The 16,932-nt window shown below is 37.7% G+C and overlaps 1 protein-coding gene across 10 annotated transcripts in view; it reads left to right on the top strand.

Annotated features, from left to right (window-relative positions):
• The window catches only part of hecw1a (HECT, C2 and WW domain containing E3 ubiquitin protein ligase 1a), a 75,348-nt gene that overhangs the window by 54,561 nt on the left and 3,855 nt on the right, over positions 1-16,932 (top strand). For all 10 annotated transcript variants that reach the window (XM_065294814.2, XM_073813203.1, XM_065294815.2 and 7 more), the window contains 14 exons: positions 524-645; positions 1,999-2,184; positions 2,706-2,840; positions 3,091-3,196; positions 4,303-4,399; positions 4,981-5,064; positions 7,307-7,413; positions 8,203-8,317; positions 10,542-10,655; positions 11,457-11,609; positions 13,727-13,825; positions 13,919-14,048; positions 14,248-14,394; positions 14,583-14,697. In XM_065294814.2, coding sequence (XP_065150886.2) covers positions 524-645; positions 1,999-2,184; positions 2,706-2,840; positions 3,091-3,196; positions 4,303-4,399; positions 4,981-5,064; positions 7,307-7,413; positions 8,203-8,317; positions 10,542-10,655; positions 11,457-11,609; positions 13,727-13,825; positions 13,919-14,048; positions 14,248-14,394; positions 14,583-14,697 — 1,710 coding nt within the window. The remainder of the gene's footprint in view (positions 1-523; positions 646-1,998; positions 2,185-2,705; positions 2,841-3,090; positions 3,197-4,302; positions 4,400-4,980; positions 5,065-7,306; positions 7,414-8,202; positions 8,318-10,541; positions 10,656-11,456; positions 11,610-13,726; positions 13,826-13,918; positions 14,049-14,247; positions 14,395-14,582; positions 14,698-16,932) is intronic.

Raw genomic sequence — 16,932 nt, 5'->3', positions numbered from 1 at the left:
TCTGATTGGTCAGTTGAGACATTTGCAGGTTCGTTCTTTTCAAATAATAACCGCTCCAAAATAATAACGCATAGCCGGTACTACTTGAACGATTTAAATCGCTCCGCGCCAATAAAGATTACTGTTTGGCGCCATCTTGTGACAAACACTGGACAACCACAACATTTTGACATTAATTTTAACATGTACGGAAAAAACAACACATTTAAACAGTGGATAGAAGAACATACAACGACATGACACAGAGAGCTTACTGAGACTGAACTTGACAAAATAGAGCGTGACAGCTACGAAGCCAACACACAAAAAAATACAGAATGGGCATTAAAACTTCTCAAAGACTGGCTAAAAGAGAAAAAATGGAGACAGACAAGTATGAAGCAGAGGATCTTAATAAGGTATTACGATCATTTTATGCATCTGTGCAAAGTTTCGCGGAAGGATAAAAATGTTAATTTAAACTACCGGCTGCCTCTACATTATCCCTTACATATAATAATATGTTTAACTGTGATGTTTGTAGATCAGAGAAGAGAAAGTTCTCCATCACCAGTGAATAATCAGAACGTCACCCAGTTGCTTCAAAGTCCAGCAGTGAAGTTTGTCTCACACCCAGAATTCTTCACTGTCCTACATGCAAACTACGTAAGTCACAGTGCAAAGATTCAAGCGTGGGTATTTTTGTTTCTTTTCGTGTTCATAGACAGTCTGATCTCACAGGAATTTGTATGTATGTTACAAGTTGGCTAATTTGTAAATTCATATGAAGTGAATCATATAAAAACATAAAACCCTATTATCACTGGGCAAAAGCAAAGTGTACAAAAACGTACAAATGGTCGTACGAATTAGCCACCTTGTATTTGCCACGAGATTGTATTGTTATACTGTAGATGTACTTTGCTTATTTAATGCAAATATACAGATTAAGACTGATGATTGTTCATGAATTTTTCATCTGTGTGGAAGTGAGATTATTTCTAGAATGGGTTTAAAAATGGAAGTGCAGGACTGTGGCCGGATGCTGCAGGTTGATTTAGTGCATTTCAGGTGAAGAGTGATATTGATTTATATGTGAATTTAGGGGTGTGGTCCTGGTCAAGACAATCTCCTGAACTCCAAACTGAATGTCAGAATGGGAAATAAAGGTGATTTAAGCAATTTTGAGTGAGGCATGGTTGTTGGTGCCTGACGGGCCGGTCTGAGTATTTCACAATCTGCACAGTTACTGGGATTTTCAAGCACAACCATTTCTAGGGTTTACCAAGAATGGTGTGAAAAGGGAAAAACATACAGTATGTGGCAGTCCTGTGGGTGAAAATGCCTTGTTGATGCTAAAGGTCAGAGGAGAATGGGCCGACTTCAAGCTGAGAAACTCTGACAGAAATAACCACTCGTTACAACCGAGGTATGCAGCAAAGCATTTGTGAAGACACAACACGCACAACCTTGAGGCGGATGGGCTACAACAGCAGAAGACCCCACCGGGTACCACTCATCTGTACTACAAATAGGAAAAAGAGGCTATAAATTGCACAAGCTCGCCAAAATTGGACAGTTGAAGACTGGAAAAATGTTGCCTGGTTTGATGAGTCTCGATTTCTGTTGAGACATTCAGCCGGTAGAGTCAGAATTTGGCGTAAACAGAATGAGAACATGGATCCATGATGCCTTGTTACCACTGTGCAGGCTACTGGTGGTGGTGTAATGGTGTGGGGGATGTTTTCTTGGCACACTTTAGGCCCCTTAGTGCCAATTGGGCATCGTTTAAATGCCACTGCCTACCTGACATTGTTTCTGACCATGTCCATCCCTTTATGACCACCATGCACCCATCCTCTGATGGCTACTTCCAGCAGGATTATGCACCATGTCACAAAGCTCGAATAATTTCAAATCGGATACAAAGCCAAACTTAATTATAAATACAAAAGCAATGACTTAATATTATTAATGATCATACTGAGGTCTCATCTATAGCTGATCTCTTCTTCTCAGGCGGCATACCGAATGTTCAGCAACAGTACCTGTCTGAAGCACATGATCTTGAAAGTACGCCGAGACGCGCGTAACTTTGAGCGATATCAACACAACCGCGACCTTGTCACTTTCCTCAACAAATTTGCTGATACTCATCTGGAGCTCCCTAGAGGCTGGGAGATCAAAACAGACCCACAGGGCAAGGTTAGTAGCACTTTTGTATCATCAAAAGCTTTGTAGCATCAAATCAAACTACTACTGTTTTTACATAACATCATGTAAAGAACATCCTTTGAAAATACAACCTTGATCTTAAATATTGACTGAGTGAGGTCATGTCAAAGATTGAGAATAAAGTGAAATCAATAAAACTTTGATTTGCTCCTAATCTTATAACTTTAGGCTCTCTGCAGTACTACTATCATTTGTGGCATTCTGTAGTCAGATATTTTAGTAAACTGACCGCTAAACCGTAATTGGCTGTTACATAATGAAATTATTCGCATCAATATTTAATGTCCATTTATTTACTTGGTGGGTAGCCATCTAATGAGCAGGATAATGCAATGTCATTATCACAATATAAATTCCAAATGATACAACATTGCCTGGGTTTATTTCCCATAATGACCAGCTGACTTTGTTATCCCTTCCCATTATCTTATTTAGCAGAGCATGAAAGACTATTTCTGTATTTTATGTTGTTTTGCTTCATTTGCCTCCAGTCATTCTTTGTGGACCACAACAGTCGCGCAACAACCTTTATCGACCCCAGAATTCCCCTTCAGAACGGCCGTCTGCCCAATCACCTTACACACAGACAACACTTACAGCGACTGCGCAGCTATAGTGCTGGAGAGGTATGAAAGCACACAAACACAGATGATTACAATAAACAGTGACCCATTCTGTACAAACATATGTGAAAAGTCATTTTTTGTATTATTAACTGTTTTAAATAACATTAAATTACATAATGTTAGAAGCCTTGATATATTTAATATTGACTGAGTAAGGTCATGAAATCAACGTGAAATCAGTTATTGAAATCAAACTTATGAGACTAGCCTGGATTTCACATATTTATGTTAATGTGTTACATTATTTCAGGCTTCTGAGGTGTCTCGCAGCAGAGGAGCATCACTGGTCAGCAGACCTGGAAATGGTCTCGTAGCTTCCATCAGAAGTCAGTATCAGCCCGATTCAGTGCCTCTAGGTTAGTCAACAGACACAAGCTTTGTTCTTCTGGTGATGGTTATTGCTCTTAAACTTAAGAGAGATGGGCTATTTGTTGTCCCACTTTTAAAGTGGGCTAGTAGGCAATCATCTAGCAAGCCCCCAGAACTCCCATGCTGCTGAACAGCAGTGTTTAAAAACAACTTAGCAACATCATGGCACAGATTTGGTGGCAAAAACTTCCCACTCATACCCATAGATATATAAACATAGATGCCTCATTAGCAAGCCCAAACAGAATCTGCGCCCACAGAATTCTGCGAAAAACTTCCGCAAACTTAATGCCATCGTTGACAAGCACACATACCCTGCGCTTGACCATGTTTGTGAGCAGTAGCTGTTATTGATAAGCACACATGCCGCGCATGTTTATATTTGAGATGAAAATATATATATATTAGGGCTGGGCATAGATTAATCTAGATTAATCTCATACAAAATAAAAGTAATTTTTTGCATAATATATGAGTTTGTGATGTGTGTAAATATTATGTATATTTAAACTCACACACATACATATACATTTAAGACATTTTTATTTAAATATTGTTTATTTATTTATATATATTTTAGAATATATAAAAATATAAATAAATATATACACATGTAAATCTTTCTTAAATACAATCATGAATGTGTGTGTATTTATATATACATAATAATTACACACAGCACAAACTCATGTTATGGAAAAAATACTTTTATTTTGTAGGAGATTATATATATCTATTATATATATATATATCTATTATATATATATATATATATATATATATATATATATATATATATATATATATATATATATATATATATATATATATATAAACTGCAGTAATTACAACCGGAGGTTGCGCAATGTTATAGTATGTGATGTCTGCATCTGTACCATTCCAAAACGGCAGACGCGTCTAAATACATGGAGCGGTCGAATGAAACATCTATGTATACCTGTATATCTATGCTAATACGACTCACATTTTAGAAATTTCTTTTTAAAAAGCCAAATGTTTCCTTAATATTGTTTTCAATAAGCCTTTAAGAAATTGTTTTGGACGTTACAGTTTTTGTATGTTTTTCCTTCAGCTTACAATGACAAGATTGTGGCTTTCCTTCGTCAACCAAACATATTAGACATGCTGCAGGAACGGCAACCCAGTCTATCCAGAAATCACACGCTCAGGTGAAGCCATGTCACATGATCACAGTGTTCGACGTACATCTAAAAATTAGTTTAATTGTACCGTATAGGTCAAATCTGTATATGCAAAAAAAATACATTCTTGTATTTTTCTATTTTTGTTATGACCTTTTCTCTATTCAGCAGTACAGACACACATTGACTCGCAACATAGACAACATTCATGCCCTTACAGTGTACAAATATTGACATACATTCCCTGTCTAATTTGCAAAATAGAAATAAGTCACAGTCTGGCACACAAGATGTTTCAAAGGTTAAAAGTGCAACGTGTCTCAGCATTTAACTGTGTATATACAGTAAGTCATGCATTAAGTCAGGGTCTGTTTCACTAATGTAGCACGCGCAATGTTATCTTAAAAGCATTCCTCAATTCAGCCTATTATAATTCCATTGAACAAGGAGAAGTGCATTACTGTTACATTTAAGAGCAATTAACGCTCCATGAGATCAGACCTTTCAACAGCCTCTCTGGATAGAAAACAAAAGCAATGAGATTTGAAACATGATATCGCTCGAATGTTTAAATGTCTTTGGTGGTCTCCTTGCATGTCTCCTGTCAGGGAGAAGATCCATTACATTAGGACAGAGGGCCCACAAGGTGTTGAAAAGCTGTCTTGTGACGCAGACCTGGTTATACTGTTAAGGTATGTTGACCTCTTGACCTCTCTTCTCAAATAAGTAGGAGGATCTTGTGAATGAATGAGTTTGATCCTATTTGCCTATTTACGCACCACCATGTCATCCAAAATGTTGATGTCTTTATTTGTTCAATCGAGAGGAAATTATGTTTTTTTTTTTAGGAAAACATTCCAGGATTTTTCTAATTTTAATGGACTTTAATGGACACCAACACGTAACACTTCAACACTTCAACAGAGTTTCAAAGGACTCTAAATGATTTCAAACGAGGCATAAGGGTCTAGCGAAACGATTGTCATTTTTGACACAAAAAATATGCACTTTTAAACCACAACTTCTCGTCTATATCCGGTCCTGTGATGCGCCAGCGCGACCTCACGCAAAACTTCATCACATCAAGAGGTCACGGATTGATGAAAAATACGCCCCAGTGTTTACAATTGTGGAGAAAGAGGACCGTTCCGACGTTGTTATATGTCGAATGATACTAATGAATGTCTTTGTGTCAGTTTATTGTTTAAAATGGTCCGCAAATGTGCGTTTCATGTATGTAACACGTGACCTTTCCACAGCATTATGCAATTACGTGAGGTTGCGCTGGCTCATCACACAGCTGGAGAAAGAAGAGAAGTTGTGGTTTAAAAGTGCATATTTTTTATTTTTCTTGTCAAACATGACAATCGTTTCGCTAGATAAGACCCTTATGCCTTGTTTGGGATCGTTTAGAGTCCTTTGAAACTCCGTTGAATAAAACTGTTAAGTGTTGAGTTATGTGTTAAGTGTTGGGGTCCATTAAAGTCCATTAAAATGAGAAAAATCCTGGAATGTTTTCCTCAAAAAAACACAATTTCTTCCAGACTGAACAAAGAAAGACATCAACATTTTGGATGACATGGTGGTGAGTAAATTATCTGGATTTTTTTTAAGAAAATGGACTAATCCTTTAAGGTAAACTTTTGTGAAGATTTGGTGTTAGTGTATTGAAACTATTAGTACTGACTACACTTCAAAAAATTACTTTCTTATTATTTTTTTCTTGTTTTCAGTACAAATATCTTAAATTAAATTCATTTTCTTGGTGAGCAAAATGAGCAAAGACAATTAGTCTATTTTTAGACAAAAAACATACAATTTAAATGAATTTGTGATTAAAACAAGCAAAACAAATCTTGAATTAAGTGTTTAAGAAAAAAGTAAACTTATTTCAAGATTTTTTTTCCGCCACATTGGCAGAAATTTTTACTTGTTTAAAGCACAAATTCACTTAAATTGTATATTATTTGTCTAAAAACTAGACTTAATTTCTTAGGTTATTTTGCTTATCAAGAAAATACATCTTCATTTAAGAATTTTTAGATATTTGTATTTAAACAATACAAAAATACTAAGTTCACTCACATGAACCAACAGGCAGGACTATAACTGGGTTGATCGAGTCAGCCTCTTTAAACACTAATACTATATACTAGTCAGACTAGATGCTAACATATTAACAGATAAAATAAACAAAGCAAACAGAATTGTTAATGTTTTATTTATTTACAAAATGTATTTACCTATTGAGAGCACACAACTATCCTGAGGAACTTTCCTTTGAAAAACAGGAAGGGGTGGGACGAATGACATGATAAAAATCCAAATGGGAATTTTCTGAATTTTTTGTAACACACTAATATATAGATATCCCTAAATGGGACATTTTCCATGTTTAAGTGATATAATTGGGTCCCCTGTGCTTCTATAAACCTAGAAAATGTGAAAAAGATCAACCCAGTACCTTAGTTTTGGTAGACCATTCTTTGTAAGCATGTGAAAAAATTGCTAATTAATATTTGGCTCTCCTTGTGATGTCAGAAGGGGATAATGCCGCCCCTTAATCTGCACTATCCAACCACAGCACTGCCATTTAGTGCAGAGATCAGCTCATTTGCATTTTAAATGACACCCAAAAACAGCAAATTTTTGCTCACACCTACAAGGTGGCAATTTTAACATGCTATAATAAATTATCTATATAGTAATTTGAGCTAGAACTTCACATATGTACTCTGGGGACACAAGATTTATATAACATCTTCAAAAAGTCTTGTAAAATGCCCCCTATTAAAAGCCAAAACTTGCTGTTAACTGAAGTCTCATTCACACTTATTTATATTCTGTCTTGGTAGATGGTTTGTATATTTTTACCAACATACTGTATGGAGCAACATGAGGGAATGTTAACGTTTTTCATATTTATCATGGCAGTCTGTTTGAGGAGGAGATCATGTCCTTCATCCCGCCTCAATCCTTTCACCCGGGCCTCAGTTTCTCTCCACGCTGCTCTCCTGGCTCCTCACCGCAGAGCTCACCTGGTACGAATGCATTTCTTAAAATTGTGTATCATTGAGTTATGTTTTCACTTTAGGGAAAGACTGTACATGTTACATCTGCAAAACATCAGCTTGTAGGTGCCCTCAAAGCCAAGCGTGGTCTTTAAGGATTTTACGCACAACTGTTTCTCACGGGCTAGACACCAGTCTTTAAAACCATTGGTCTCAGTCGTAATAACAAACATCCATATGTTAACTTCTCAGACTGCCATTTAAATTTCCGTGGAAACATGAGTCGGTCTCTCGTGTATAGCGGTGCGTGCCAAAACTCTTTTCTTAACACAGCAGGAGCAATCATTCCCACATCAGTGCTTAAAGCAAAGCGTTCAATTGCTTGCTGCCGCATATTCATGGTTGCAATTTAGCCAGCCCACCGCTTGGCTCCTGTTGAAACAAATCACTTGTGCTCTTGGGCATCCCTCTTAGCAGGACATTTTTTTGATCTTAATCGCGTATACTCGCACACCAGGGAGATGTGACTTGAAGCTTAATTTCATTACGGTGATGTGCCGCTGTGCCGCACAGAAGTTTAATGAGCCTGTATGGAAAGTTATTATAGCTGGGGTTTGACAAGTGATGAGAAATATCAAAATATTGTAGACATGAAATTATTTCACAGCATGATCCATTTCCTGCTATTTTCAAATTGAGGGCACTAGATAAATTGGATGTATTAAATCAATGAAGTATGTTTTTGGCTTTTATAGTATTACCCTATGATGTTTTAAAATGTAAAAGCCTGAAAGTGTGTATATGTGTGTGTTTTGACAGGCTTGCAAAGGGCCAGAGCACCCGCTCCGTACCGCAGGGACTTTGAGGCGAAACTTCGCAATTTTTACAGGAAGTTGGAGGCAAAAGGCTATGGCCAGGGGCCAGGAAAAATTAAGTGAGTGCGTCTTTGTCCGTGTGTGTTTTTCTTTTGGTCCAAATGTGTCTAGGAGAAAAAGACAGAGTGAGGTCCCCAATGCATGGATTTTTCATTCACACTGTCAGAAAAACTGGTCAAAATATGTACCCAGCTGTCACCCTTTCAAAAAGTCCTTGTTTCTAAAGACTTCATACAGTATTAGTACACCAGAGGTACATATTGGTACCAAAGAACCGTACCTTAAAGGAAAACACCACTGTTTTTTTATATTTTACTATCCCAGCTAACACACAACATCCCAGTTACATCATTTATTGGTCATTTTTGGTAATTTAGAGTGTTTGATCTGGGCAAAAACGCATCTATAGGGTATTGTCAGATTTTTTCCCTACCCTGTGAGTCTAACGCAGATTCGACACGTACAACACCTTTCGAAACACTTGTGAAATGCGCCGCTTCGTTTAGTTATAGTCACGTGACATGGGTGTTTCGAATCACATTTCGGAGCAGTGTTTCGAAACATCTACACTTTGGGATCTCGACACAGTGAAACTGACGTTACGCGGTAGCCATCACTACACAAAACTTACCAACACAAAACTTTTTATACATTATGTTGTCACAACGTGACCTCGACAGGCAGATTCTGTTGTAAAGTTAAATCGAGGCGACGAATCCAGGAATTTCGCTGTCTGGTCATCATATTACGTTGAAGTTAGGTAATAGTTATGTTTTTGTGTTAGCTGGGATGTTCTTATCTCAAATTAGATGAATTAATACATACCTATTTTTTTTCAATGCGTGCACTTAATCTCTGTACAGCGCGTTTTGAATGTGTTAGCATTTAGCCTAGCCCCATTCATTCCTTAGGATCAAAACAGGGATGAATTTAGAAGCCACCAAACACTTCCATGTTTTCCCTATTTAAAGACAGTTACACGAGTAAGTATGGTGGCACAAAATAAAACTTGATGTTTTTTGCCAAAAAAGTAACATCATCACTCCTAACTACTCCCCGTCTCGCTCCAACTTCAGTCAAAATTACTGAAAGTGCTGCAAATTTTTTCCAGGTATGATATGTATGTATTCATTTATCTAAGTTGAGGTAAGAACATAGAAAAATATTGAAAAACGGTGGTATTTTCCTTTAAGGATACATACAGTACAGTATTAGTATTTCAAAGTTACATATTGGTACCAAATGTATACATATCTGTACCTAAATTGAACATATTAGGACCATTTCAATATGATTCATCAGATGCCTAGTGGATTTAAGGTATACATTTTATCAATATCTGTGCTCCCTGGGATCTAACCTATATGGCCTTTGTGCTGCTATGGTCATGCTTTGCAAGTTGAGCTGCAGGAGCAAAAAAAATCAAAAATACAACATTATTTCTCCCTCTATGTATTTCCCCACAAATGTACTTTAATTTGAAACTATACAGCGCATGTTAGTGTTGTAGTCAAGACCACCTAAACCGAGACCAAGTCATGCCCAAGACCAAGACAGGCAGAGACTGAGACAAGACCAAGACTTTAAAGGGTCGAGACCAAGTCAAGACCAAGACAGGCCGAGACCAAGTCAAGACCAAGACCAGTGCAAGTCACTGCATTAAAACACTTATGATAAAATGTGGAATATGAAAATGATTAGGCACTTCTTGTCTGTGTGCGTGCGTGAGTGTGTGTGTGTTTATAAAATAATCAAAGGCATTGCAGATATGTGGGAATTTGTCTTTGTCTATAAGCAAATAAAAGTGAACAAACACTAAGGAGCTGAAATCAACTTAACCATTTATGAACCGTCTTTCCATGGCTTGCCATCCACTTAACACAATGCAGGTGTTTTTAGTAATAAAATTAGAAAAATTGTCATTGGGAGAAACTTAAACAAAGCTTAAACAATGCCAACATCATATGCCAGACCTGAATAAACTGCATAAAATTAATGATAAATACATTTGTGATGTGCCATTAGTTGTGGTCTTGACTGGTCTTAAAAATAAAATTCTGAGTCCTCTTTGTCTGAGACCGAGACGAGACCAAGTAAAAATGCAGTCGATTCCGAGACGAGACCAAGACCTTTAAAAAGTGGTCTTGAGACCGGTCTCGAGACAGAGACTGGTATCGAGAACTACAACACTAGCGCATGTAACCTTAGTGAATTAGCTCTGAATTCAACAGGCTCTCCTAACTTTGATGATCATATTGATGATGTTATTTTGTGGTGTCATAGGCTTCTTATCAGAAGGGATCAATTATTGGAAGGTACTTTTAATCAAGTGATGGCGTATTCTCGCAAAGAGCTCCAGAGAAACAAGCTTTACATCACCTTTGTGGGAGAAGAAGGGTAAGTAAGAGTGTGCTTTAAAGTTTCTGAAAGTAGATTTCTGCAGCACACTGATGGGTCCTGATAAGGTTTGGGTCAGAATATTGCATGCTGTGTTAAATGTAAAAAATTGAAACAAAAGCGCATATTGTCGAAAGTGCAGATAGTCGAAATTAAATGGGATCCAGCCCTCCAGATACTCCAATAAAGAAGTTTGTATAAATGCTAATTTTGCTTTGTAAAATTGTGATTCATTTTGAAATACTAAGATAAGTAACCTCTCATAAAAAAGAAAAAACTTTAATATTTCAGATATGTATAGACATCAATGAGATTAAATGAAGAGCTAATGGAAAATCGTGCCATGTAAATTCATTCTGGAGAATTGCATCTAAACACACAATAAATGTTAGAAATGTATTGCCGAAACACATTGCAAAGACCGTGAACTATGTAGTACTGAATTGTGAACAGTTTTTCCACATTTCTGCGTTAAAGATTATTTGGGGTGTTAAAACGGTGGCTCGATGATGCACTGGAGCCACAGAGCATCCATTCACATGGAGCGACATTTAAAAATTGAGAGAGATGGCAGCTTTCGTGAGTGGGCGTGGTTATAGCGCTGACAGTGGACACGCCCCCACTGCTTGAGAGCATACAATCTTGCCTGTTTTTTTTTTCAGATTTTGAACTTATTTTATTTACTTACCTTTTTTATTATTTACTCCTGTCTGCTGAGCAGACATAAACAAACTTCTGAGGAATCACATTTACTCCTAAGCTAAATGTAAACATTTATTGTAATATTCATGTTCTTCGCAGTTTGGACTACAGCGGCCCATCGCGGGAATTCTTCTTCCTGTTGTCTCAGGAGCTGTTTAATCCATACTACGGCCTGTTCGAATACTCAGCCAATGACACGTATACGGTGCAGATAAGCCCTATGTCTGCATTCGTGGAGAACTATCTAGAATGGTACGATTTTTTTTCTGTGACTATCATTCTGTTCTTATACCTAATTACTGTATTGCTCCTTAGGCTTGGAATGCTTTTGAAGTTCAGTTTTATAGTTCTCTGGTTGATGTGGTGTGCGGTTGAAGAATTGCATGATGGTTGGTCAGCTCTGAAGAAAAGCATGTAGTGACAGTCACGCTACGTCTTTGTTTCGTCTCTCATTATGGCATTTTGACTGACAGAGAGAAAGGCACCGTTGTTAAACATATTATAGCGTTAAATGAGTAAACACAAAGGCAAATACTTAAGGTTTGTTTTGAACTTCATCCCAACAGAAGCTACTGTAAGTCAGATTTACAATGTTTAATTGAAGCTTTGTGTTTGGGGATTCAAGATAAACACTTACTAAATGCATACTAAACAGAATGAAAGTTTCTTCTCAGTCTCTATATAAAGATAATTTCCAGGATAGTGTATTTCCAGATATTTGTCTATGACAAGGTGACAAATCCGTACGGTATGAATTTATACGATCTCCTTATGTTTTAGTATGATCTGCTTTCACCCTAATTAATATGCATTTAGGGGTGTGGCTTAATTTCTCCTTTTATTCTAATAATTGTACATTTTAGTACAATTTACATCATATTAATTCATGCTAAATCACCACCTTGTAAAATAAGTATGTTTACCTGTGAAATCGAGTTGTTTATGAATATAGCAAAACCTATTTTACAATTAGTCTTTAGTTGGCATACCCACATATTATAACTGTAGTCTAATTGGCTGGTTTAATGCATCTGATTGGTTCCCATAAAGCTGCCAGTGCAGCCAATCAATCATCCTTTCCTAAACTCTCAAAAAATGGTACAAGAAGGTTCAAAAGTTGTCACTGGAGCGGTACCTTTTCAAAAAGTACACTTTGTACCTAAAAAGTGCATATTGGTACCTCAAGGGTACATATTAGGTCCAGGGTTCCCAGGGGTCCTTGAAATCCTTGAAAGTTTGTGAATCTGGGGAAAAAATTCTAGGCCCTGGGAAGTTTTTGAAAATATACATACATAGATACAGGTCATTGAAAGTGCTTGAATCTGTTTTATGCAAGAAGTTGCATGAAATCCATATTATTCCCTTTGTAGTGTAGGATAATATCCTAAAAATTCTAGACTTTTTAGCACACGTACTAAACTGTTTGCTTTAAATGCTTATATCTTCGTATGTGCATGTTCATTCATACCAAAATGCTTTTTTGCATAGTTGTGTTTGACACATGAAAATGTCTCGGGTTACGTATGTAACTATTGCTCCCTGAGAAGGGAACGAGACGGTGCGTCTCCCTTGCCATACTTCCTGCATCGCTAGGATAGCGATATACTTCCTGGCTCCCGCATCACCCTGTCTTTCTCGTTAAGCCTCACCATTGGTTGAATTTGATATACACATTCAGACGCACTTTCTCCTGAAGGCATCCCCAAAGTGTCACCGCAGTGACGCAGCGCGAGTTCCCTTGAAAGGGAACTGTAACAATGTATCTTAAAAGGTAACACGATGTAACCTTGCTCACACTTGAAATGTGTCCCCACATTTAGTCCCTGAATTTGAGGTCATTGGACCTAAAAAAGTCCTTGAAAGGTCCTTGAAGTTAACTAAGGTGTGGGAACCCTGTAGGACCTTTTTAAAGGTACCGTCCAAATGACAACGTTTGTCCTTTTTTCTGAGTGTATCAACATGACCTATATTTCCGTTTTGTCTTCGTTTATTTCAATGCAGTGAGAAATGGGATCATTCCTAGCCCCCCTCCTCCCCAGCACCACCTGCCCAGATCTGTTACAGTGGTTCTCCCTATTTCCCTGCAGAAAAGCAAATATTTCTATTCCCTGTAATTATGTTTCAGCAAAAGCCTTTACTCATGCCAGCAGCAACAGCAGGAGGAGCGTAGCAGATTCGGAAGGCCAAGATAAAGCTTATGTGCATTCCATGCCCCATTAAAATATTTTACGCATATATTTAGAAATGTGTAGACAGTTTGCAGTTCATGACCAGAATGAGTCGCAATAAGGGCACCAGACTAGCCAATAGGCAACGTCTCACCGTCCAAGACTAGTGTAATTAATTTATGTTTTGATATAACCTTACAGGTTTCGTTTTAGCGGCCGAATATTGGGGCTGGCACTGATCCACCAGTATCTTTTAGATGCTTTCTTCACCCGTCCATTTTACAAGGCCCTACTAAGATTGTAAGTCTCAATGGTTCATTGATTTTACAATAAAGACGCCAGAATGTAAAATGATGACTTTTGATCGGGTGCATGTTTTATATCTGCCTGTAGAGTGACAGATCTGAGTGATTTGGAATACCTGGATGAGGAGTTTCACCAGAGCTTACAGTGGATGAAGGACAATGACATCACAGAAATCCTGGAATTGACCTTCACAGTGAATGAGGAGGTCTTTGGACAGGTGCTAGACACTACATCCTCTCATCCACTGGTTTAATAAACTCCAAAGTAATGTCATTGGTCGAGCCACAAAGTAACCACATTGTTAACAATATGCAGAGGTGGCTCAGGATGCATACTTGCTCATTTCAGATATATTTTAGTAACATAAGCCTGTTGCTTCTAAGGTCCAGGATATAACTTGTTTGACGTCTCAACAGGTGACAGAAAGAGAACTGAAGTCGGGAGGCTCCAACATTCAGGTTACAGAGAAGAATAAGAAGGAGTACATTGAGCGCATGGCCAGATGGAGGGTGGAGAGAGGTGTGGTACAACAGACCGAAGCCCTTGTAAGAGGTTTCTATGAGGTGTGTTAAGCTGGTTGCTTTATTTTAATCAGTTTTAGTCTTGGTTTAAATGATTGACTAAAGAGGTAAACTTGTTAAAATGTCTTTTGAGGCCTTTTTGCCTGGACCAACAAAACTGTTCTTTTTAAATTTTCACATTTAACTGGAATGTCAAATGTGTTTTTAATTATTTTTGTGCTTCAATGTAGGTTGTAGACTCTCGTCTGGTTTCAGTGTTCGATGCTCGTGAGCTGGAGTTGGTTATCGCAGGGACGGCTGAGATCGATTTGAACGACTGGAGATCCAATACAGAATATAGAGGAGGTAAAAAATACTGCTTTATCCAAAACTTACCTAATGACATGGTGACAGCTTTGCATTTGGTTAGTTGCTCTTTCTTTTGAAGTTCCAGATTTAACTCTTTCACCGCCAGCGTTTTTTACAAAAGTTGCCAGCCAGCGCCAGTGTTTTTCATGATTTTCACAAAATTTTAATGCCTTCCAGAAAATGTTCTTCTTTAAATATATAAACATACAATATACCAAATGAAAGAACAGACCCTCTGCTTTCAAACAAACAAACAAAACTTTCATCCTACCTTCAGTAGTTCTTTTGTAATCAGCTTTTGAATATGGGTAGGTTTCTGCAAAAACACCACATTTTGAGCAAAAAGCAGAGATAATTCCATTTTTGTGACGGACTTTTCATAGAGATCCCATTCAGAGCGATCTTTAAAACAGACACGTACATTCGCCGCTTGCCATAGAGCAATACTTCCGGGTTTAAAAATTTGTGGAAGGGCGCCACATGGTGGATAATAGCGGTATTCAATACAATACTGTTGCGGAAAGACGAAAAATCTCGTCAATGGCAGGGAAGGATTTGTATGTTGCTGAGCTCACCAGTGTGTTGTTTTTTTTAATCAGGATGTACCAGATTGTTGATGTGGCCACTCTTAATATTCCTGCTATTTCTCTGATGGATTTGTTGTGTTTTTGAAACCTAAATATGGTCTGTATAACTTGCATGGAGATGTCCCTGAACCGAATGATTTAGGTTCACAGCCACAGTTTTCAAATGCAATTGTCACACTTAAAATCAACTTCAGACCTTTAACATCTGTCATTCATGAGGAAATTATTTAACAAATAGAGAACACCTGTCCATAAAACAGCTTTTAAGTCAACTGTCCCATTACTTTTGACCCCTTTAAAAAGGGGGAGCTACATATTAAACAGCTGTAATTCCTAAATCCTTCAGCCAATTTGGATGTGAATACCCTCAAAATAAAGCTGAGAGTGTATGCTGTAAGCCAATATAATATAATATGACTGTAACTGGATTACATTTTGTTAAACAGCTAAAATAACACAAAATGTGCCTCTGTCCCAATATTTATGGAGCTGACTGTACAAGGAGTTTGGTTCCAAAACGCAATAAATTCAGCAAAATTAAAGAAATCCTTTTTTTCAAAATGCTATAAATCTATTGAATCAGTATATAAATGTGCATTTATCGTTGCCATGTTATATTCATTTAGTTGACTAGTGGTATACACTGATTAAAAAATAAACATTAAAGGTATAGCGGAAGATTTTCGTTTTCCGGGTGGATCACCTCTATTATTGGTCATCCCAGATGTCAATCATTCTGATTATATGTTGACGTATAACCGTCGTACGTGCTCGCATCTAGGTTCGCTTTCTGCACATGCGCACTTTCACGTGTATGTGTGTTGTGCTACGGTTTCAACCATTCATTGAAGGTCGCGTTCTCACTGTGTTTTTTTCGCAAGAGAAAAAAGTGTCTATGAATTGTATGACAAGAAGAGAAAGGACTATAAAGAAAGAAACAAGACCAGGGTGTTTATGTGAGACTATTTCACACGCTGGCCGCTGGCGTGAGCTAAAAGGACAGGTTGGGCTTCCCACGCGAAGTTTCTACTGGAAAGGTACATTTTGTCATGCTATTTGGAGAAATCTATTTAAAATCACTGCTAGTAAAAGTTGATGATTAGCGATGCTAGCCCTGGCACGAATCACGAACCGCACAGACACGGTAAACATGTCGACAGCAACTTGTAAACAGAGCGAAGAGAAGAACTGAGCTCATGCATGCTCTCTCTCTGTCTCGTGCACGCGTTTAACAGGCGTTCCCTCTCGGGAGGAGGGAGAGTGTTGCGTGTGCATTTTTTAAAAAATATGGTGGGGCGGTTCTTTTAAATAATTCGGAAAAATCTTCCGCTATACCTTTAATGGCATTAAACACTTACTTTGTCATATTAAGAACACTGTCATCCTTGGGACGTCGTCGCTGAACTTTTTTGACAGTGATCAGCTGTAAAATGTTTTGGTCCTGCTCGATTTTCGTTGACCTCGAGTAGAATAATGTAAAGTTTTTCATAAGATCCCCTGGAGTCAATGTGTTAGCCTGACAGAAGCTTGATGCCGTCGTGTGAGAACAAGCAACAGCCGGCATTTTTCCTTTGGCCGAGTGCCTCTTGTGTAAATTATTAGATGTTGATGGCTTACATTTCTTTCCCGTCACAGAAAACCACCA

The sequence above is a fragment of the Paramisgurnus dabryanus genome, chromosome 22 (assembly GCF_030506205.2).
Source record: "Paramisgurnus dabryanus chromosome 22, PD_genome_1.1, whole genome shotgun sequence".
NCBI lineage: Eukaryota > Metazoa > Chordata > Actinopteri > Cypriniformes > Cobitidae > Paramisgurnus > Paramisgurnus dabryanus.
The sequence above is the reverse complement of the archived record's forward strand: the minus strand, read 5'-3'. Positions and strand labels throughout refer to the sequence as shown.